The sequence below is a fragment of the Hylaeus volcanicus genome, chromosome 1 (assembly GCF_026283585.1).
Source record: "Hylaeus volcanicus isolate JK05 chromosome 1, UHH_iyHylVolc1.0_haploid, whole genome shotgun sequence".
Lineage (NCBI taxonomy): Eukaryota > Metazoa > Arthropoda > Insecta > Hymenoptera > Colletidae > Hylaeus > Hylaeus volcanicus.
This window is the reverse complement of record NC_071976.1, coordinates 5,778,114-5,799,101: the sequence shown is the minus strand read 5'-3', so window position 1 is coordinate 5,799,101 and position 20,988 is coordinate 5,778,114. Positions and strand designations below refer to the sequence as shown.

The 20,988-nt window shown below is 36.5% G+C and overlaps 1 protein-coding gene across 1 annotated transcript in view; it reads right to left on the bottom strand.

Annotated features, from left to right (window-relative positions):
* LOC128879099 (cuticlin-4) overlaps positions 1 to 20,988 on the bottom strand; it is a 142,402-nt gene that overhangs the window by 107,413 nt on the left and 14,001 nt on the right. Inside the window, exon 3 of the mRNA XM_054127987.1 lies at positions 4,792 to 4,852. Within this exon, the coding sequence (XP_053983962.1) occupies positions 4,792 to 4,852 (61 nt within the window). The remainder of the gene's footprint in view (positions 1 to 4,791; positions 4,853 to 20,988) is intronic.

Genomic DNA, 20,988 nt, shown 5'->3' with positions numbered 1-20,988 from the left:
AGTTGAAAGATCAAAAATTTCAAATTACTAACAATTACAAATTACAAGTTACAAGTTACAAATTATTGGAGACAGATTGTTAACTCCAATCTAATATGATAACGAATTAACATGAATCTTAATTTTTACCGATTCCCTTCATTTTACGCGTATACCTGTTACATAAAACCATTGTTCGAACATTAGTTTGAATTTGCAGAATTGTAAACCGTTATCGATTCCTTTTTTTTTACGCATCGTTGTCAAGTTCGATTGCCCTGATTAGCTACGACCGACGTGTTAGCGAACGTGATACGGTTCGCGTGTCTATACGACGCTATCACCGGGAAACTGACGTTTCTAAAGGTCTTTCAACGAATTCGCGACGCGCTAGGTCCGCGTGACGGTGAAATTCCGTTGGAACTCGATGGTAAAAGGTAAAAGGCTGAAAGTGTTCGGCCTACGGCTCCGCGCACCGGTTAAAGAGGGACTTTCGATTCGCATCGATGTCGAGGAGGAAATCGTGTGCTCGTCTCTCGTTTATAATCGTCATCTCTCGCCCTCTTTCGCTCTGCTCCTCGGTATCTCTTTCGCTCTCGTTGGGCATACGGGAATGTAGGTCGCACGGTTGCGTTCACCTTCCAGCAAAGCAATGTCTTCCAAGGAAGGTCGTCGTTCGTCTGGAAAGCCTCTTTCTTGACCATTCTTTTCCCTTTCTTTCGATCATCGTCGCGGAATTGTGACGACGCGAATGTTTCCAATGAGTAACATCTCCATCGGTTCGACTCGTTTCTCTGCCAAGGGTGCTCGCCTACTTCCCAACGATCGCGATCACCCTTTGTTTACATCGTTTCACGCGTAAAACCAAGACGAATTTGGTACTCACGCGTTGACTCATCCTTTTATTCCAACGACTAACAATTGCACACGAATCTCGGAATTTTTATCTCGGTGATTCATTTTAACACCTTCATCGCCATGTCACCCATATATGGGTGACAGTGCTTTTCACTGAAGAATTAAACAAATTGATTCCGAAAGTCAAGCATCAAAGGAAATGAATTTAACCCTTTGTGGTTGTATGTTTACCCTCAACTACCAAAGATTTTTTTACCGTTCCGGTCGTATGTCTGCTCTCTGCCACCACAACAAAGGAACCATACTAATCTTATATTTTATTCCGCAAACTGAAAAGATTTAAGCCATTAGACAATAGTAATAGATTCTAAGATATTAGTGTAATAATAGATTAATGGAAAGACGAATATATCGAATATTGTTATTTTCTCTGTAACAGATTGTAATAAATACCAAATAGCCGAAAATACTTGATAGAATTCCAAATAATATTTTACAAATTGTGTTTACGTGTAATTAGGCATTTTGGTTTCTTAAAATATTTCAAAAACCATACTCCAAAATGGCAAGAAGAAAGTTACCGAAAGATACCACTCGATGGAGAACTATAAAATATAATTTTTACATAAAAACGTTACATTAAAACACATTATTGTGTAAACATATATCTAAAGTCCACAAAAGAATTACTTAATCTTCTTAAGTTTGCATATTATGTATCGCTGCTCGTTCTTCGGAAATTTGATACGACCGCAAAGGGTTAAACGAAAATCATGAACTTTGACGAAGTTACAAAACTATATACCGCGATAAATGTTTGATTATGTAGTCTCCAATAGTCTAAATATGATAATATTTAACCCTTTGCACTCGAGGCTTTTTTTTCTGGTATCTATCAGCAACTCGAAATTATAGAATAGTATTCTATTGCCACGAATGCTAAGATTATATTGATTTCGAAAATGAGATCTCTAATTTGAGATTTAAGAATCAGGTCACCTTTGCTTCACCGACGATCATTTTATTGGCACTTCGAGTTCCAAAGAAATTAAATCTAAAGAAACATTATTGCTGATAGATTTGCTGCGTGAAACCTAATAGTGACTGAGAGTCACCTCTCGAGTGCAAAGGGCCATTTGTCTAATTTGTTCTTTATTTCCTTCCAACATCCTTCGACCAATAGCTTTCCTGACTCTTCTATCCTTCCTTCAAATCTTGACCAATAAAATATATTTGTCAAGTACTTTCTTGATTCTGCCTATATATGCCGATATAAACCTAAAATAGAAACCTAGTGGTGACTGAGAGTCACCTCTCGAGTGCAAAGGGTTAATCCTAGCAGGAATTTTCAAGAATATCTGTTTGGCAGTAAACGTGTTAAAGTTTGTTCGGAGCAACCACAAGTTCGATTTCCTAAACACGTAAAAATATGGCAGCTATATTTTTAGTAATTTTAATATATTTTGCACTTTATCACCAAGGAAGAGATTACATCCTTAAGATACCTAAGAAGAAGTCGTACCGCGATTCCACTGTTTTAATCCTCTCATGGTCCTAACAATGACACTAATTTATTCTTCTTTGTTGCAGTGCAACTTCCTAAATTGGAGATGTAGCAACTGTACGTCTAGCAGTTTATAATGAATTGTACGCTACCACAAAGAAACGGTAGTCGCTTTTCAATGGACTAAAGATAAGGCATCATCGTCTTCGTTCGCTTTGTATGAAACTTCTGTTATTGTCACAAGTCAACCAAGAGTTTCTTTGTTTTCAATGTGCGAAGGTGGCGAAGACGTTTTATGCAATCTTACTAGTTGCTGTTGATTCTAGTACGCGCACGTGGGAAACTAAGAATGCTGTTATGATAATTCAGCGTCGATATTGTTCGGCACAACTATAGATTCGGTCGAATTGTAAACGATTCTGCTCTATCATCAAGGAAGAGATTATATCGTGTACAAGTCTAGGAAGAAGTCCAACGTAATACGTTTCTTCGCGTAAACTCTGTAATGTTCTTAACGATGAGTTTAGCACATGAATTTAGGCGACCTTCTTTATTGCGGTGCAGTTCTCTAAATTGGCGATACAGTGACTGCAAGATAAACAATCGCAATAAATTGTAGCCTGCCACCAACAACCCAAAGACACCTTTTCAAATTTAACTCAAATTGATTTTGTTCGAAATAATTCAACGCATGAAAGTGACAATGACGTTTTGCGCAAATTTGATAAACACAGTTTGATTTATTTTTAAGTATAAGAAGATTCGAAACGACTACAAATTGCATCTTTTGCGTAACATGTGTACAATAATATGAACATGTATTCATAATGCAAACATTATGAATGTAATACAGAAATTAAAAGGGAAAATAATTTAGATATACTGTACATTAGTAATGATTGAAAGAATGATTAGCGTTGTCAATCTCAACAACGATAAATAAAATAAACGGTATAATCCATAATGTTGCATTGTTGCTTTCAAAAAATCAAAAATTGATCAGAACAATTACCCATCGAAGATTGAGAATATAAAATCAGTTCATAAATCCGGTCCCTTCCCACGAAAGGGACAATTGTAAATTCAAGGTAATTGTTTCGAAATAGTCACGTTCAAAAATATAATTGGAAACTTTCGTGAAAGTACAGACATTATTTTCTGCACTCACACACGTCCATAATAAATGCTGACACGTCCATAATAAATGCAACAATGATGATTGTTAATGCGTTTCAGATATTAATGAATTATATCTCATTAACGGCGAGGTCAATAATTCTTAATTTTTCTTTTTCATGGTTTATAATATCGGTTTTCATAACATACAGAATTTCCAGCAAATTCGTAAATTGCATTTTGATTTACATTGAAAAATTCACATGAAAATCTGTATGTTTCATTTGGGTCTGTGTTAAAATTACGCTATTTTGATATCGTTTTTTATAAAATTGGGGTCGTGAATTTAAATCGAAGTATGCTCATATGATTCATATTTAATCAAAGAACAATCAAGTAAAGTTTTGTTAATATCCTCCATTAAATAATACCTTAAAGTCTTTCCAGCAAATTCGTAAATTACATTTTGATTTGCATTGAAATAATTCACCTGAAGATCTGTATGTTTCATTTGGATCTGTGTTAAAATTACAATATTTTGATATCCTTTTTTTATAAAATTGGGGTCGTGATTTTAAATCGAAGTATGCTCACACGATTCATATTTAATCAAAGAACAATCAAGTAAAGTTTTGTTAATATCCTCCATTAAATAATACCTTAAAGTTTTTCCTTTCATAATTTCTCAATTAACCTTTTCGCGCTCTTGGCCACATATGTGGACATTTACTTTTTTATAATTAATATTACCGTCAATAATAAAAAGAACAAAAATTTGATAATAACAAAAAAAGTAATTCCCGAAGAAAAAAGAAACATGTCGCGACAGTTGACTCGCGAATAAATGCGAACCATGGCATCGTTCCCAGGATCGAGTGATTGCATCCAAGGGACTAGACGTAAAAAACACGAATTGAGATGTCTCTCTAATTGGTCGAGTATTCGCTCGGTCCACCGACGACACAGGTGATTAGTCCGAGTGTAATTAATTGAACGTCCCGATCAATCAACCGACCGCTCCCTGCCGGTCTAATTAGTCTCGTTCATAAGCCGGTTATTGTTCGTAGAATCATTGTCATCGTCGCGGACGGTTCGCTCATTGTGCTTTAGAAAGCCCGCGTGCGCGCGCGCCTCCAACCACATATTTTTTTTTTAATCTTATCCGACGCGTATTTCATCTGCAAGGAAGCGTTTTCCACGGGAGAGGAAATTCTCTTTCTCGCAGCGTGGCCCGCGAAGACCCTAGACACTCGAGGAGAGGTTCTCGGTTAATTGACCCTCACTAATTAGTTATCGTCCCGACTGACAATTAGAAAGCGCCGTTGTATACTCACACGTAGGGACTTGCTGAGGTATTTGGGCCGCGTGTGTGGCGCTGTGTCTCGCTATTGTCATCTGGAAAAAAAGAACGATGTTCGTTAGATCGGCTAGGGAATCGCTTGTCCCTAGATAAGCTGAAAACAACGAGGAACGTGGGATCGTCGCGTGTCAGCGAACGTTGAATATTTGACAAGTATTTTTTCACACGTTTTAATTAGGTTACTATTATTTTTATTCTGTATCAGCTGTGAAACGTATCGCATCGTAATCGTACGTTGGTTACATTTGAACCGTTCATTCTGAAAGTGTTGTAACAAGGTAAATGTCTCAATTATCGACACAAATTTTCACAATCGTCACTTTTAACGGTAATAAAAAATTGTGGATATTCTGAAGTAATTGGGTCTTTAATAATAGTAGCAGTATTTTACATTCAAGTTTTTACTTTCTCCCTGTAGAGTTCCATTCATCGTCATATTTATTACTTAACTTTATTATTTGTCGTATCGGGACACCCAAGTAGAATATTTCAGCTTGGTCCTTGGGAATTTAAATATGAAATACAGTATTATTTATATAGAGAAAAGCAATATAAAATTGCTTGCAATCTATAAAATATTCGATTCTCTTATATCGTAATGTAATAAAATAATACTCAGAGTAATCTATTCTCATTCAAAGTAAAGAATGAGACAATTTAATACAGACATTTATCTTAGGATAATTTAAATCAAAAATATTAAATATTCCTTTGAATAGAGCACCTATATTTTTTATTCCCAGTACTAGTCAAAGAATAAAATGTATGTTTCACTTCAATTAAATTCAATTGTACACTGCATAACTGCGTTTTGTAGATTTAATTAATAATTTCTAATTTGTGATAGTATAGCAATGATAAAACGGCGAACATAACATTTATAAGGCAACTAATAATAGTACTATAGATATTTCATGGTTGCACAACTATAGCACCAATGGAATTATAACATAATAACAATAATAAATTATAATGTAATGATTAAATTATAATTTTAATGAATAAAAGGAAATGATTTAATAATGAGTAGGACTTCCTTTCTCCTCGATTAACTCAAAAATGTGGTGCTATAGTTTTGCACCGATTCTATAATGTTTTTCGACTTTATCTCGATATATGCTTAGACTATTTCAGTATATTTCCTCTGAAATTAATTATTTACATCGCTTTTTCATATTATCCAACTACTTTCTTTGAATTTTTCTTTTAAGTTGAAAAAATCTTAATAATATCAGTAGTGCTATAGTTATGGACCGCAGTATATGCTACCAATCGGCCTTCGTCGGAGACTTCGATCGCAGTCGATAATATTTAATTGATGGGAAACAGTTCGGTTATATTCCACGCGATAACGTTTTCGATTGTCCTTAAAGTAACGTCTCGTCGACATGTTTTCCACGGATCTCTCGTTGTCGGTTTATAATAACGGTTAATCGATGAGAAACGAAGCCAAGTTTCTACGGGTACGTCAGAAATCGCATGATTCATACGCGCTACGAGCGAGAACGGTGAGAGTCGAACGAGTTAAGTTTGGTCTGACATTTTCGCAAAAACTTTTCCATCGATGACGCTAGTTTTAATCCGAGAATCGATCACGGATTCTAGTCACTGAATCTCTGTAAAATCGATTCCTGAAAATATTCGAGATTCTCGAGTTTATGTGAGATCCCGAGTTGATTCGAGATTCCCGAGAATACACGAGATCCCGCAAAAATCCGGGATTCCCGAGAATGTACGGGATCTCGAAAATGTACGGGATATAGAATAATATCTGGGATTTCCGAAAGTGTCGTTATTCTTGAAAATTTCAGCAATCCGAATGTACGGGATTTCGAAATTCCGGAAATCCCGAACATTTACGGGATCTCGAAATTCTCGGGAATTCCGAATGGTTTCGGGATCCCGGAAATTCACGGGAATCCCGGATGTATTCGGGTTTTTGAAATTCTCGGGATTCCATCCCGATCCCGGGAGGAATTCCCGTCCCGACCGGGATCCCGCGCACCCCTAATATTTATATACGTACATACAAGTTTCACCTCGCATCATTCCAAAAGTGATTTCCACACCCGTATCCCTCCACGTAAGAGAAAGGACAGGGTATCGCGCACGCAATCATCGATGAAAACTTCATTGCCGGCGCATCGACCGAGACCTTCGGTTTCGAACAGGCAGAAATGAATTTCAAAGGTGATGAACGGCAGCCAATCCGATGGACATAGGAAGCGGAGAAGCCGGATGATTAATTTCACTAGCGAAACCCGAGCTGTTCTTCGTCGCTCAAGGTTGTAAATAAGACTCGAAGACGACTTCTTCTATATGACGAAGGCTGATTGGATAATGGAAAGGAGCGTCGCGAACATGTTCCAAGCTCGGATCGTTCCTAATTATCCTATCCGGTAAAACACGTCAGCTTGCAAGACCGCTTCGCGATTAGCAGCGACTGGTTACAAGCGTCGCGTAATTGCGTCCGTTCTTGTGGGCGTTATCATCTGTTAACGTTGTTTACCGGCTATCGATGCCGAGAAATCACGATCGAAAATACGCATGACGTAAGAAGAAAGATGATTAAACTCGTGGTCCAGTTTTTATCGCACCGCTATAACCACACCTAGCTTCTTCGAACTTTTGTTCCTTTATTGTTTGCTGCGTATGTAGCAGTTTGTTGGGCTTCGAAGCTTAAAAACCACGACCGACGTAAGAAAGAAGGTGATTAAACTTGAAATTAGGTTTTTGTAACAGCACTTTAACGGCACCTCGTCAATTACCACTTTTATCTCGTTTCTCTTCGTTCTTCTTCCATATCGTGTTCATTTTGCGAACAACCTGCACGGTGAAGCCGTAAAATAAAATTAATAAATAGAATAAAAACGCTTCCTTCGATATCCTGCAGGGTATCGATATCTGACAGGGTCGAATATCAATATCGTAGAACGCATACTTCCCGATGAAAGTTTGATTTCGTTTAATCGAAGATCGCTAGATGAAAGGAAGTACTAGGAAGTACATGAAACATGAAAAGTACATGTAACATGAAAAAAGAAATATATACAGAGTGTTCAGGCTATTACTAGCCAGCGTTTTTCTCGTAAACGGTACATAAGACAAAAGAAATGAAAGAGGACAAATTTATACTGTTTCTTATTTGCAATGTAACCAGGTACATAGATCTTTCGTATTCGTACTATTTTCCGAGAAATGAAAGTGACCTTCAGTTTTCTAAATGGAATAGTATATTTTTTATACAAATATATGGTAGAGTATCGAATTCTAAATAAAAAAGTATGTTAGTTACTTCAAGCGAGGAAACCACTTTCGACAATAACTTTTACTAATTGTTCATCTGCCAAAGTACTCGTTCTAGTCACAAAATGGATGGACTACGGTCCATCCTTTCTCAAACTGATAGAGCATGATATTTTCAATCTCTCTAGCGATCTTTTCAAAGTTTATTGACCGAAAATGTAACGTTCGCGCGCAAGAGCTTTCCAAGTACAGTTCACGTTTCGATTTCCACCTGAAAATCCGCAGTGCGTACTCAACCCACGAAATGGCTGCTGACTCGTTAAACCACTTTCATCGGCGCGCACCGATGTGTATATACATTTAACAACGCCGACGTCTATGTTTATTAGACAATTTCTCTAATGCGTTTACGTGTCTACGACTCTCAACGTGAGAAACGCGGGTCTCGCTTTCCATCGAGATCGGAGTTACGTTTTATTCCGCTGATCCGTAATGAAAATTATAACCAACTTCGACTTTCGTTAAAAAGAAAGAATCAACTGTCCACTTGGTTCGTTTTTAAAATAAACGTTTAATTAATATTCATTGGACAATTTCGTTGACTCGCGGATTCACTTTCTCACTTTCAAGTTTTACGGTACGAACAAAGTGTTAAAATATTCTGAAATTTTCAAATATTAGAACAAGAAACTGTGACGCAACCCTGAATTTATATTTTTCCATCCAAAGTAGAAACTGTCCATTTGATTCGTTTTTAAAATAAACATTTAAATAATATTTATTGGACAATTTCGTTGGCTCACGGATTAACTTTCTGAATTTATATTTTTCCATCCAAAGTAGTATATATTCTACATGCTACAAAGCGGTGTAAAATTCTGTAAACTATAAGAAAACAATTATCAACGTTGATCTTCTTTTACCATGAATTATTCGAGCAATGCAAAATATTTTCAAATAAATTTTTCTTTTTAACTACAATTCGGCGCCATTGCGAAATGTAAACAGCTCTGGTAGGGATAGAAATGTTTTTAGTATAGTTACGAGTTTCGATAAACCGAACCAGTTCAAGGTTGCGATCCGTCCCGGAGACATCAACGCATCGAGAGCTGCGCAAGAAACGAAGCAGACGTAACGCGGTCGACGCGACTCGATGCAACGGGTTGGCACGAACAATTACACGTTCACCTAGTCCGCAATCCGGTCGTCGCGCGAGTCCACTCGTTTCTCCCGATACCTAAATCGGCATGGATTGGAAAATAAAAGTGTGTCGAGGGAGTAAGAGGTGTCTCGAGTGCCCTTGCCACGTTCGCCGCAAGCGCTCGACGCTCGAGAACGTTTACAGAGCCTCTAATCTTCTACGACTCCGATATTCTCCACCTTCACCGATTATCTCTGCTATTTTTTACACCTCCCTTCCCGGTAATCTTTCCATTCCGCGAAAAAGTAGATTGCCTTTGAAGGTACGAAATCGATTCAGAGTTTAGTTTCCAAGTTTTGAGACCACCTGGTGTACAAGTTTCTTCGCTGGTTGGACTAATGAAACAAAGTAATACTTTCTGTGGGGCCAACTGCAACCAAAAAAGTACCCTGAACAAATATATGAGATGCAGTTTATAAGTACGAATATTTTCGTTTTTGCAGAATTTAAATATCTGAAATAGTAACCGAGAAAAATAATAATAAGCTAGAAGAAGGAATGCCAATGCGTGTATGTATTAGGTTGTCCTAAAAGTTTCTTTCCCGAGTTGCATTCAATTATTTTCTGTGGCAGTGTTTATATGAATAGACAATCTAATTTCTTAGACATCGATGCTGTAACAGTAATGGAGCGAAATGAATTGTACACAATTTTGTAATGTAACATAAAACAAAAAATATTGTGTATGAATTAATTATTAATAAAACGAAAGAAACTTTTGGGACAACCTGATATAATAAAAGTAATATAAAAGGAATTACAACCTGAGAACTTATTTATTAGACCCCATTTCCTAACGATATCATTATCACTTTCTTTCGATAATTGATTAGTATAATTAGTGCCTTTGTAATGGGACTAAATTCCTCAGTAAGGACCAATAAGAGGTTCGAGAAAAAGGCGACAAGGGGAAGAAACTGTAGGAGGAAACCGGCGTCGCGTAGCTCTGAGCGTCGTCGAAGGTCAATCCTGGACGGATTCCATTGGATGATGGAACTCTCGGTGCCGTATATGGTCGGAATCATCGAGTTGTTGCGCTGGTCGAGAGCACGCCGAAGCCTCGTTTTCATCGACAACGCGGGGAATGTTTCTACTCACGTACGTCGTGTTCGATCCAATTATACATAATCGCAAGGATGCAGTGCAAAGTGCGGACCGAGTTTCACAAAAATCCGTGGCTGCCTCAAGGATGAGGCTGATCGATGGACGGGCTCCGTATAAACTGTGCAGACCTACTTCGACGAACGCGCGTTTATCTTCCCAAGGATGAAACACTGAAAAACGACCGAGCCGCTTCAAGCTGATCGTCTCGAGAACAGCGCCAGACGGTGTTGTTTGCCGACATCTTTTATTTATTTCGTAAGTAAACGGGTTACTCCTCTCATATGCACCGTATATACATTACAGCGATCGCATAGGTAAACGGGTGAGGGTCATTCCATGCCGAATCGATCGGTTCTGCACTTCGATGTCAGAGATTTTTATAGTATCGAAATACATTAGTCTTCGTATAATGTGGATGTTAGGTCTACAGGGTTCAGAATGTTCAGAATTTTCCTGCAGCACACTCAATTTAATGTGAATATTTTGTTTGTACCTTTTAAATAAGAAAGGGCTAACGATGAGGGTTATATATGTTTGTCTAATCAATTTCACACTATAGAAACTTTTCGAAGACGCTTAAAAACGATCGGAAATGCACACTTTCCACTATCACTTTACTATGAATTTATTAACAGATACTATATTTCAGCTTGTTTTTTTAATGAAGTGTTTAAAGTCACATGCATCATTCGAGGTTATCAGTGACCATGTTTTCTCACTTTCAATATCCATTGATATGTGATTATTAGACTGCGGATCTTCATGCAAAATGAAATCCTCGCGAATGTGCCTTTGTTTTGCTTTATTACTTTGATCTAAATCGAATAATTCGTGTAAGTTAAGAGATGCACATATAACTAATATAACATAAATTTACAGATTCCGATCGTTGTTTCAAGAATTCTCTTCGAAAATAAATGTTTAATTATGGAACTTCTCGAAAAATGTTTTCTTTTTTTTTTTTATGTAACGTGTCAATGAAGAGAGCGTGGGTGTGTCCTCGAAGCACGGAATTTCACGGAGTATACATATAATCCTGGCTCCGCTCGCGTAACACCAGTGATTTTCAAGTTTTGTCACGTTCAACGATATCCATCCAGTCTCTTGACCTGTTACATAAATATATTTCGCAAAATTTTCAGTCACAAGATTGCTGCAATTAAGAATAAATTTGGCTCGAGTTAGACTTTATGTCGCCTCTCGAACAAGTAAATAGACTGTATAGTATTTACAATAAACACCGACCGCCGTCGGCCGAAATCAAAAGAGTACACGATAGTGCAAAGACAGTTCGCTAGTTGGACAGTCAGTCATCAACAGCCTGTCGACGTGTACAGACTTATATGTTATCCATCTATTTATATTAAATATATTCTTGTTTTTGTTTAAAGTAAAGAACTACTTCACTTCCGCCTAATCCGTCGGTCCCGTATCCTACATTATTAATATCCTATATACTCGCGATGTATACCACTCATACAATATATTTATCATATCGAATATAAATATAGACTTTTATCTACGAAATAGTGTTTGAAATTTTGTATTTCTTGCATTTATTTTGAAGTGTATCATTTGAAATCAACAATTATCAATTTTTCTCCATGTCCACTTTCTACTTCATCTGCTTTTTTAACACGAAGCCTACCGTTAATTTGCAACTATCTCTAACGTGACGAGACAAATGACTAGTCTTAAAGACACTTTTTTCAATTAAACGCGAAAATGTTCCACGTGGAATTGAATTAAATAATGCATATATTCATGTATTCTACATAATGTATACTGAAGTTTGAAAACGGTCGTGGCGAGTTTAGTGCTAATAACTTTTCTACCATATCGATAATAAATAATTGTGAATGTATAATTCTACGAAATCTGACAAGTAATGTCCTATTTAGAATTGATCGTGTTTTAACAACCTCCTTTCCCACTCGTTTAATTCAGACTGCAATTCGTGGTACAGAAGGATTGCGTGTTGGCTACGGTGCCGATTGAAACACGCTCTACCTTAAAGCGTGCAGCAATGACGTCATTGAGACACTCTCACATGGTGATACAGCGAACGTTCTGAGGCGAGTGACTAATGTGGCTCACGTTACGGCAGCAGGATCGAGCGATGGGAGGCGTTTTCAAGGAGATCACTGCCTACGCCAGATCCGCGAACACATTGATCCGATTATCCCTCGATTCACTCGATCGCCTGGCTGTCCGCGATGGATTTTAATGTACGAAAATCCCGGGTTGCATCCCTTCCCGCGATCATTACGCGATCGCGCAGGTTTTCGTTACCTTCCTTGGACGCTTTCGATCCAACGCACGATGGGCAATTTAAACGATCTAGATGGACAAATTTCTTAAGAAACATGTTCATGAATTTTGTATCGCTAGACTGCGGGCTTTTATGCATTTTATAGGAAATTAGAATACGCAAGAATCTACAAAATGCACACAGTATGCAATAATATAAAAACATATCGTAAGTAAAGTTCATATTATAACGTTTGCAGAGGAAAATAAATTCCTATCGAGGTTCAATTTTCGTAGGTACGTTTGCAAAGATTTTATTTTGCATAAAGATCCGCAATCTATTTATCGCTATTTATTTTGTATACATATTTACTTTTCGATCATTAGTATTTTCATTTTGTCCACCTAGGATCTATAAAATTAGCCACTGTGCGTCGTCTTGTAGAGACTGGGCAGGCAAATTGTTTAAACATAATGTTTTTTTCGAGAATATATTTTACGAAGGTGAATGCCAATTCTGATATTGTCTTTCACATATATATTTTTAGGACTAACGATAAGACAACAACTTCTTTCGTTAAATAGATATGTGTTTGAACAAATACGCGTCCGGTTTTTTTTTTAGCGATACCAGCTTGAAAAATGAACGTAATGACATATTTTTGTTGGCGAGAAAAATGAAATTACAACAAAATCATTAAAATAGCGATTATAAAACGAGGAAGTTTCATATTTTTGAAGAAGTCGCTTTATTTTTGCTCTAAGAAAGTACAGTTTGAAAGAAATTTTTCACGAATTTTGTTGAATCTCAGATCACTGTAAAACCAACGAGACTGTTTAAAAATACTTTAATTGATCAATCACAGCGCGACTTTAAGTCAAACGTATATGTATATGTATACAGCTGAAGAAAATTTAATTTACAATTAGTAATGTATAGAAATTATTCATAAAAAACAATAAAACTTCAATTTCGTGATTGAACAATTATTTATAACTAGGTAAATATCGATAACTGAAACCTTTACCTGATTATTATTATTATTTTCCGAAGACGAAGGATGTTTGTAATCAAAGGTAACAATTATCGGAGATTGAATAGAAGTTGCTGTTACGAGTTTGACTTGGTCGTTTTGGACGGAAAGTCTTGGATCTATTTAGGAAGGTGGCTCGTTACGTTGATCGAAATTGAAGCCTTGCGAGTTGAAATAAATTGTTTCAGCCTGATCTTCTTGCTTTGAAACAAACGCTGCACACTTTGTTATCAACTCTGTTATTCCGATGTCGATGCTTCTTGCTCCGAGTGGTTTAGTATATCTGTACGTCATCAACGTCGTCATCTGCATTTAATGTCAACCGTAATTTGCAACAAGAACTCGGTAATGTACAAAATGCAGGTACCCATTTGGTAAATTATTAGGTATAAAGTATCGTTACCAACCGGAACACGGTCTTAACGTCGACGTCCTCCGTACCGCACTTCTTTGAAGTTATTTCATTTGTACTCTTGCAAACTGTTCTTAAACACATCTGACAACATTAATTTCACTTCAGAATTAAATTTCTGTTCCTACGTTCTTCAACTTCTTATTATACTTATGTTTTCGAAATCGCTTTTGCAATTCAAGCAAAATTTACTCAGAGATTCTTGTTTGTCGATTACATAAAAAAAAAAAGAAAACATTTTTCGAGAAGTTACATAATTAAACATTTATTTTCGAAGAGAATTCTTGAAACAATGATCGGAATCTGTAAATTTATGTTACATTAGTTATATGTGCATTTCTTAACTTACACGAATTATTCGATTTAGATCAAAGTAATAAAGCAAAACAAAGCAAAAAAGTAATTTTTGCCAGTTACGTCAGTGTTGTGTAGGAAAAGAAACGCTTTCGGAACCAAACTCTAGGCCTTAACGGAACGTTATACAGGGTGGAACGTTTTAATGAATCTACATAGTAAAAAACATTTTTGACAAAAGTTGTACGGTTCCATGTGGGACATAAGATAGCGTTATCAGTTTTATTGTAAGTGGCGCCATTTTAGACATAAAAGAAGACTGGTGACGACCATGACCATGACTTTAACCCTCTATGTGCGCGTATACCTTTCAAGTCATATGCTAATATATCGACATTTTACCAAATAATTTTAGCTTTTTCACAAGATGACGTATACGTTTTAATTATATAATGTCTCATAATCAATAGCAATAATGATAACGATTGGCATCAAGCTAAATTATCAAACTAAATGCCTTGCAAACTGTCTGCAGAAAAAGAATTTGGCCGACAGAGGGTTAAAGTCAATGCAGGGATTATTTCGAAAGCTACCAGATGCCAGGAAAATGGAAACCTTTATTTCTGAGGGCAGAAATGGAAAGAACGGTAAATTTTACAAGCAGATATATTCTAGTGATAGTTGGTCAAATTGAATAAAAAGTTCGGAAACTTTGGAGCTCTGTAACTTTGTCAAAAATAAATTAAATTGAAAAATTCCAAAACCGTTGTATTCGTCTCATTGGCAGTTACAACTTTTATTTCGAGAAAAATAACGCATCCTATTTAAAATAAATGACTGCCATTATGAAATCTCGAAAATGGTGCTATCTACTAATAACGCCATCTTATGTCCTCCTTGGAACCGCACAACTTTTGCTTAAAATAATTTTTACCAATCTTTTATCGTTCGGAGATATCCAGCTGGATTCATTGAAATTGTCCACTCTGTAATGTTCGTATTAATTTTTACAAATGTATTAATATATATTTCCCCTGAATTAGTAAAACCAAAGATTACGTCTATAATGCAGACAACGCTGAATTATTTTCGATCGTCTCAAGGAATCTGGACAAACAGCATAATCTTGTGTGCATTACGCGCAACAATGTGATACGACCAGTAAGAGAAAAATGATTTACGCAATGTCTGTCTTAAACTTGGCCGTCTCTTTCTCCTCAGCTACTTTCTCTCAAGATAAATAAACGCGATTTTCTATCGACTGTTCGCAGTATGATATTCGTTCCAAGACGTATTTATACTTATCGCGTAAGTATAGTGTTGGTCTATTAGACTTTCGGTAATTCATTTTGTTTTATCAATGAACTTAATATTAAGCAGATGATTCAAAATTGAAAAATAAAGAAGCGTGCTATATATTCGATATCATAGGTTATATTACACCTGAAATATACAAACACTGCCCTAGATTCTGTAATAAAAGATCACGATAAAACATCGTAAATTCGTTGAGTGTGCTGCAGCAAAAATTCTAAACATTCTCAAAGACACTGGGCTTTACCACCGAATATAATCACTAGACTGCGGATTTTTATGCATTTATAGGAAATTTGTATGTGTAAGAAACTACAAAATGCATACAATATGCATGAATATAAAAAAAGTTGATAATAAAGTTCATGTTATGATATTTGCTAAATAAAATAAATTTCTATTTAGGTTCAATTTTTGTAGGCACGTTCGTGAGGATTTCATTTTGCATGAAGATCCGCAGTCTAATAATCACATATCAATGGATATTGAAAGTGAGAAAACATGGTCACTGATAACCTCGAATGATGCATGTGACTTTAAACACTTCATTAAAAAAAAAAAAGCTAAAATATAGTATCTTTTAATGAATTCATAGTAAAGTGATAGTAGAAAGTGTGCATTTCCGATCGTTTTTAAGCGTCTTTGAAAAGTTTCTATAGTGTGAAATTGATTAGACAAACACATACAGGCAGTGTAATAAGTATTCGTACAGAACCAATTCAAAATAAAACTTTATGTATTTATTTTATTAATAAATTTGAGGGGAAGAAATAATTAACCAACACTCCTACATATTTTTAGAATAGAATTTGCGTAAATTAAAGTTTTAAATTAACTTTTAAGTTAGCCTCTTATTTCTTTTCTTATTAATTTTATTTTAAATTGGCTGCTGTACGAATACTTCTTACACTGACTGTATAACCATCATCGTTAGCCCTTTCTTATTCAAAGGTACAACAAATTTTCACATTTAATGGACGATTTAGTTGCATCGTTCTTATCGGTAATCCATCACTTCGTATACTGAAATATGAAGAATTAAGTTAAATGAACTTTCCATCAAGATCCGTAGTAAAGTATGCGTGGAAATAATGGTCGTAACGTTTAGAATAATAGAGTATGCCTGTGAAAGCTACATTTCGATTCGGTTTCCGAGTATGAAAAATTGAGAAGCAATTGATATTATGAAAACAACGTTGTTTGCTTCCCAGGACGAAAGTTTGCGCTCGGTTTTCCATCGTTCGCGAACGTGTGAACTGCTCGCAAGAGCGCATTTAGCGGCACACTTCCGGTATCGGGTCTACTACCGCAGTGAAACGTTTGTGAAAACGGGCTCCAGCCTCTCCTGTATAGATCCCGCGCCGATATTTAAAAGTACACAGAGTAAAAGTGGGCGTGGCTGTTCCAAACGGATTACCTCTCCTTTTCCCTTGCGCGAAACACTCGCTCAAATATTTGCGAATACTTCGAAACTTCTGCTTCCTCCACCACCGTTTTTACGCAATAACTTGTACGCTCAGTTTTTCTCGTGTTTTCTTTGTTTTGTCTCGATTTACAAAGTTCACGACCAGAATAATTTAAGGAAGCAAACGGAATATCTTACAGATTTGCAAACCGATGCTTTGGAAAATTAACGAAGATATATTTAGAATATCGACGTTTCTTTAATATCAGTCAATTATTGTCTTTTGCATACTGGTTCATATTATTGATATTGATACGAATATTAACTATTTACGACGAAACGAAAGTGAAGAATGATTACCTATGTGAATATTTCATTTTAAACTTTGCAAGCAAACGCTTTAAAAAGCTTTCGACTCTTGGATTTGAAGATTATCCGGAATAAAATTTTTATTAGTTGGGATTTCAAAACCATTAATTAATAATTTAAGAGAAAATTATAACAATCATGAACGTTCTCGATTAAACATATTCGAATCAACAAGCATGAGACCACAGTATTTTGAAAACTATACAAATTTGTAAAATTCCTAGCGAGGTAAAAAGCTGTCCGTTAAGAGATAGAAATTCGTTTCAATTACTTTTTCTAATTTGCACCGACTGACATACTCAAAACTTCCTCTTTTTCCTTTGTTAAATATACATTGGCTTGCGAGAAAGATATGGCGAAGACCTGCAAATATTCGCTGGAAGTTAACGAGCTCGAAAAAAATGAAAAGAATGGTGTTTGAAGAGCAAGTCCAACTGTTTGTAATTGGAATGAAATTCTCGGCCAGCTCTGGTTGGAGGAGTAGCGATTCCAGTGTTTTAGTTAATTGCGCGCACTTGAGCGAACCTCTCGCGGTCCCAATCGGTGTAAACGCCAAGTTTAAACGTAATTGTCAATTATTAAGTGGTTACGCAACCCTCGAGATTGCAACCTTCCGAACAGGTTAACGACATCAAATCCGCTGGTCTTTGTCAAGAGGACACCGCTTTGTCTTCCGACACGATGTTTACCGTGATTATCATGGGAGAAACGAGCGTTTCCCCGAATTATCTCGCGTAACCTTCACTTCAGGAGGACTCATTCTCATGAAACAGAAAAGCTTGTAATACTCGTTACACGCGAAACGATATCTGTAGTAAAGTATACCAGGGCTCATGCGACAAGGGGCATGTGTCTATTTAGCGACAGGTACGACTACACCGCAATTATCAGATAACACCAACCACAAATAACCTCCGTTACCTTTTGTTAGTTCCCTGGATGTACTCCTAGAGTTCTACTTACACATCGCGTTATACGATTAACGATCAATTCCTTCTGAATAGTTGTTCCATACACTGAACGGAATTATAGTTAACTCTCTATGAGCTCAATTTTTTGTTTAATCTGGATCAGGGCTTTTTAAACTGTGGGTCGTGATACCAAATGGGGTTGCTTAGCGAAATCTTTGGGTCGCAAGATTTTAATGTAAATTATTTAAATTCATTTGTGACTAGTTTGAAAATGGTGCGCTTTGTGTCACTTATGGTGCAGCGAGACAACGATTCAGCTAATTGTAGTGTAAACGAGTGCAGTTTTTTCCGGTGTAGTCAGTTGTCTCTGTTCCATTGTAACACGAGAGTGGACATCGCAGGAATAATATCTATTTATTCGGTAATCAATTTATTAATTATTATATGCAATATGTTATTTTTATATATTCATTGGTCTTAGGATTTATATTTTTTGGATTGCGAAAAAAATCACAATCGTAAATGGTGACGTGAATGAAAAAAGGTTAAGAAGCTCCGATCTAAATTAATGTCGCATCAACACCTAGGTTATTAGTGGCGGGAACGTTAAAGTTTACATATATTATTTTATTAACAATTTTCGTTTCTTTGATGGATTCAGCAGGTCGTGAATATACAGTCAGTGTAATAAGTATTCGTACAGAACCAATTCAAAATAAAACTTTATGTATTTATTTTATTAATAAATGTTAGAGGAAGAAATAATTAACCAACACTCCTACATATGTTTAGAGTGGAATTTGCATAAATTAAAGTTTTAAATTAACTATTAATGTTAGCCTCTTATTTCTTTTTTTATTAATTTTATTTTACATTGGTTGCTGTACGAATACTTCTTACACTGACTGTATCTTTGGTAACGTTATCATTTAGTGTAGTTCCTGTTTTATATTTTTTACAAAGCACAATGTACAGAGTGTCCCAAAACTCGCATAGGAGCCGGAAATGGGGGGTAGCTGAGACGATTCTGAACAACAATTTCCTTTGCAATGCGTGAAAAACATATTGTATTTTATAAACGATACGATCATTCTACTAGTGTAAAAATACTTTGATACTTTCAATGCAACCAGAAGGAATACGCGAAGGTGAACAAACCAAAGCATTGCGAAATATAGTATTAAACACAAAACGTTACAAAATGTAAGCTAATCGTCAACCTAAACTACATTCTATATTTATGCAACAGTACTTTCTCAGCGTCCTTTTCATAGTCACAACATGCCCCGAGTAATGTGTCACAACTAGCTTCTCGGGTCGTCATTTCCTGAACCCTATCGTATGTCGATGATACGAGTCTCAAACGAAACTTGGAATTGCTAACGTTATATACAAGGTGGATTTTAATGAATCCAGCTGGATATCTCCGAACGATAGAAGAAAGTTAGACTGTTCCAAGTGGGATCAAAGATGGGGTCACTTTCGGGATTTCATCATGATAGTTTTCTTTTTTTTAATAGACTGCGTTATTTTTCTTGAAATAAAAGTTGCAGCTGGCAATGGGAGAAATGCAAGCATTTTTGGATTTTTCAATTCGGCTCTTTTTCAATATCGTCTAAGACCCGCATCCATAAAGTTCATTTTTACATTGTTTTTTTCATACAATCCATACAGTTTATCATTTCATCCACCCACTTCTATTTATTACACCTTTTTTCATCATTGCACTAGATTCACGCAAACCTACTAACAGTAAACCTACTACAGTAAACCTACTACAGTAATAATTTCCTATCGAGAATTCGATATAAAACTTCCTACGCAATGGCTGCAGAGTCCAACGTATACAAACTTTTTGGTTCTATCATTTTTCTTACGAGAACGTGATATAGTTTCGCGTTACTTTTCCTTTCATGTCCCGAGTAGCCTCGCAAGAATGAAATTAACTGCAATTCCGTCCAGTGTATTAAAGCAACCATTTCAGCGAGTCGTTACGAGCAAACTGGCTCGGTTAACGCTAATTTTAAGCAGAAAAATTACGGAGCATAGAAAATATTGCGGCCGCTCGACACAATTTTCCCGGCAGACGGTTTTGCGGGACGTTGTGCCAACAAAGGGTTACATAATTCCTCGCATTCCTGGCCAACATATACCACGCTCCCCAGCCACGCTTGCTTCTCGCTTCTCGCACGACACGACACGAGAGAAAGTATTGTGCACGCACATGTGAGTTCGGCGCCGATCGAAATCGAAATCGAAGGAAAATGGATCGCCCTCGGCGCAATCGACTGGCCAACTGTTCAACTTCCATGGTCGTCGATTAACCCTTTCGACTCGAGAGGTGACTCTCAGTCACCACTAGGTTTTCTTTAGGTTTCATTTCTTTGGAACTCGAAGTGCCTCGAAGAAACTCAAAAAAAATTGTCGTTGAGCCAAAGGTGACCTGATTCTCGAATCTCAAATTAGAGATCTCATTTTCGAAGTCGATATAATCTTAGCACTCGTGGCAATAGAATGGTAAGAAAGCATCTCGAGTTGCTGGTAGATACCAGAAAAATAGCCTCGAGTGCAAAGGGTTAATACTGTTCCGCGCTCAAGATTCAAACTTCGGCAATTCTAGTGCCTTATTCC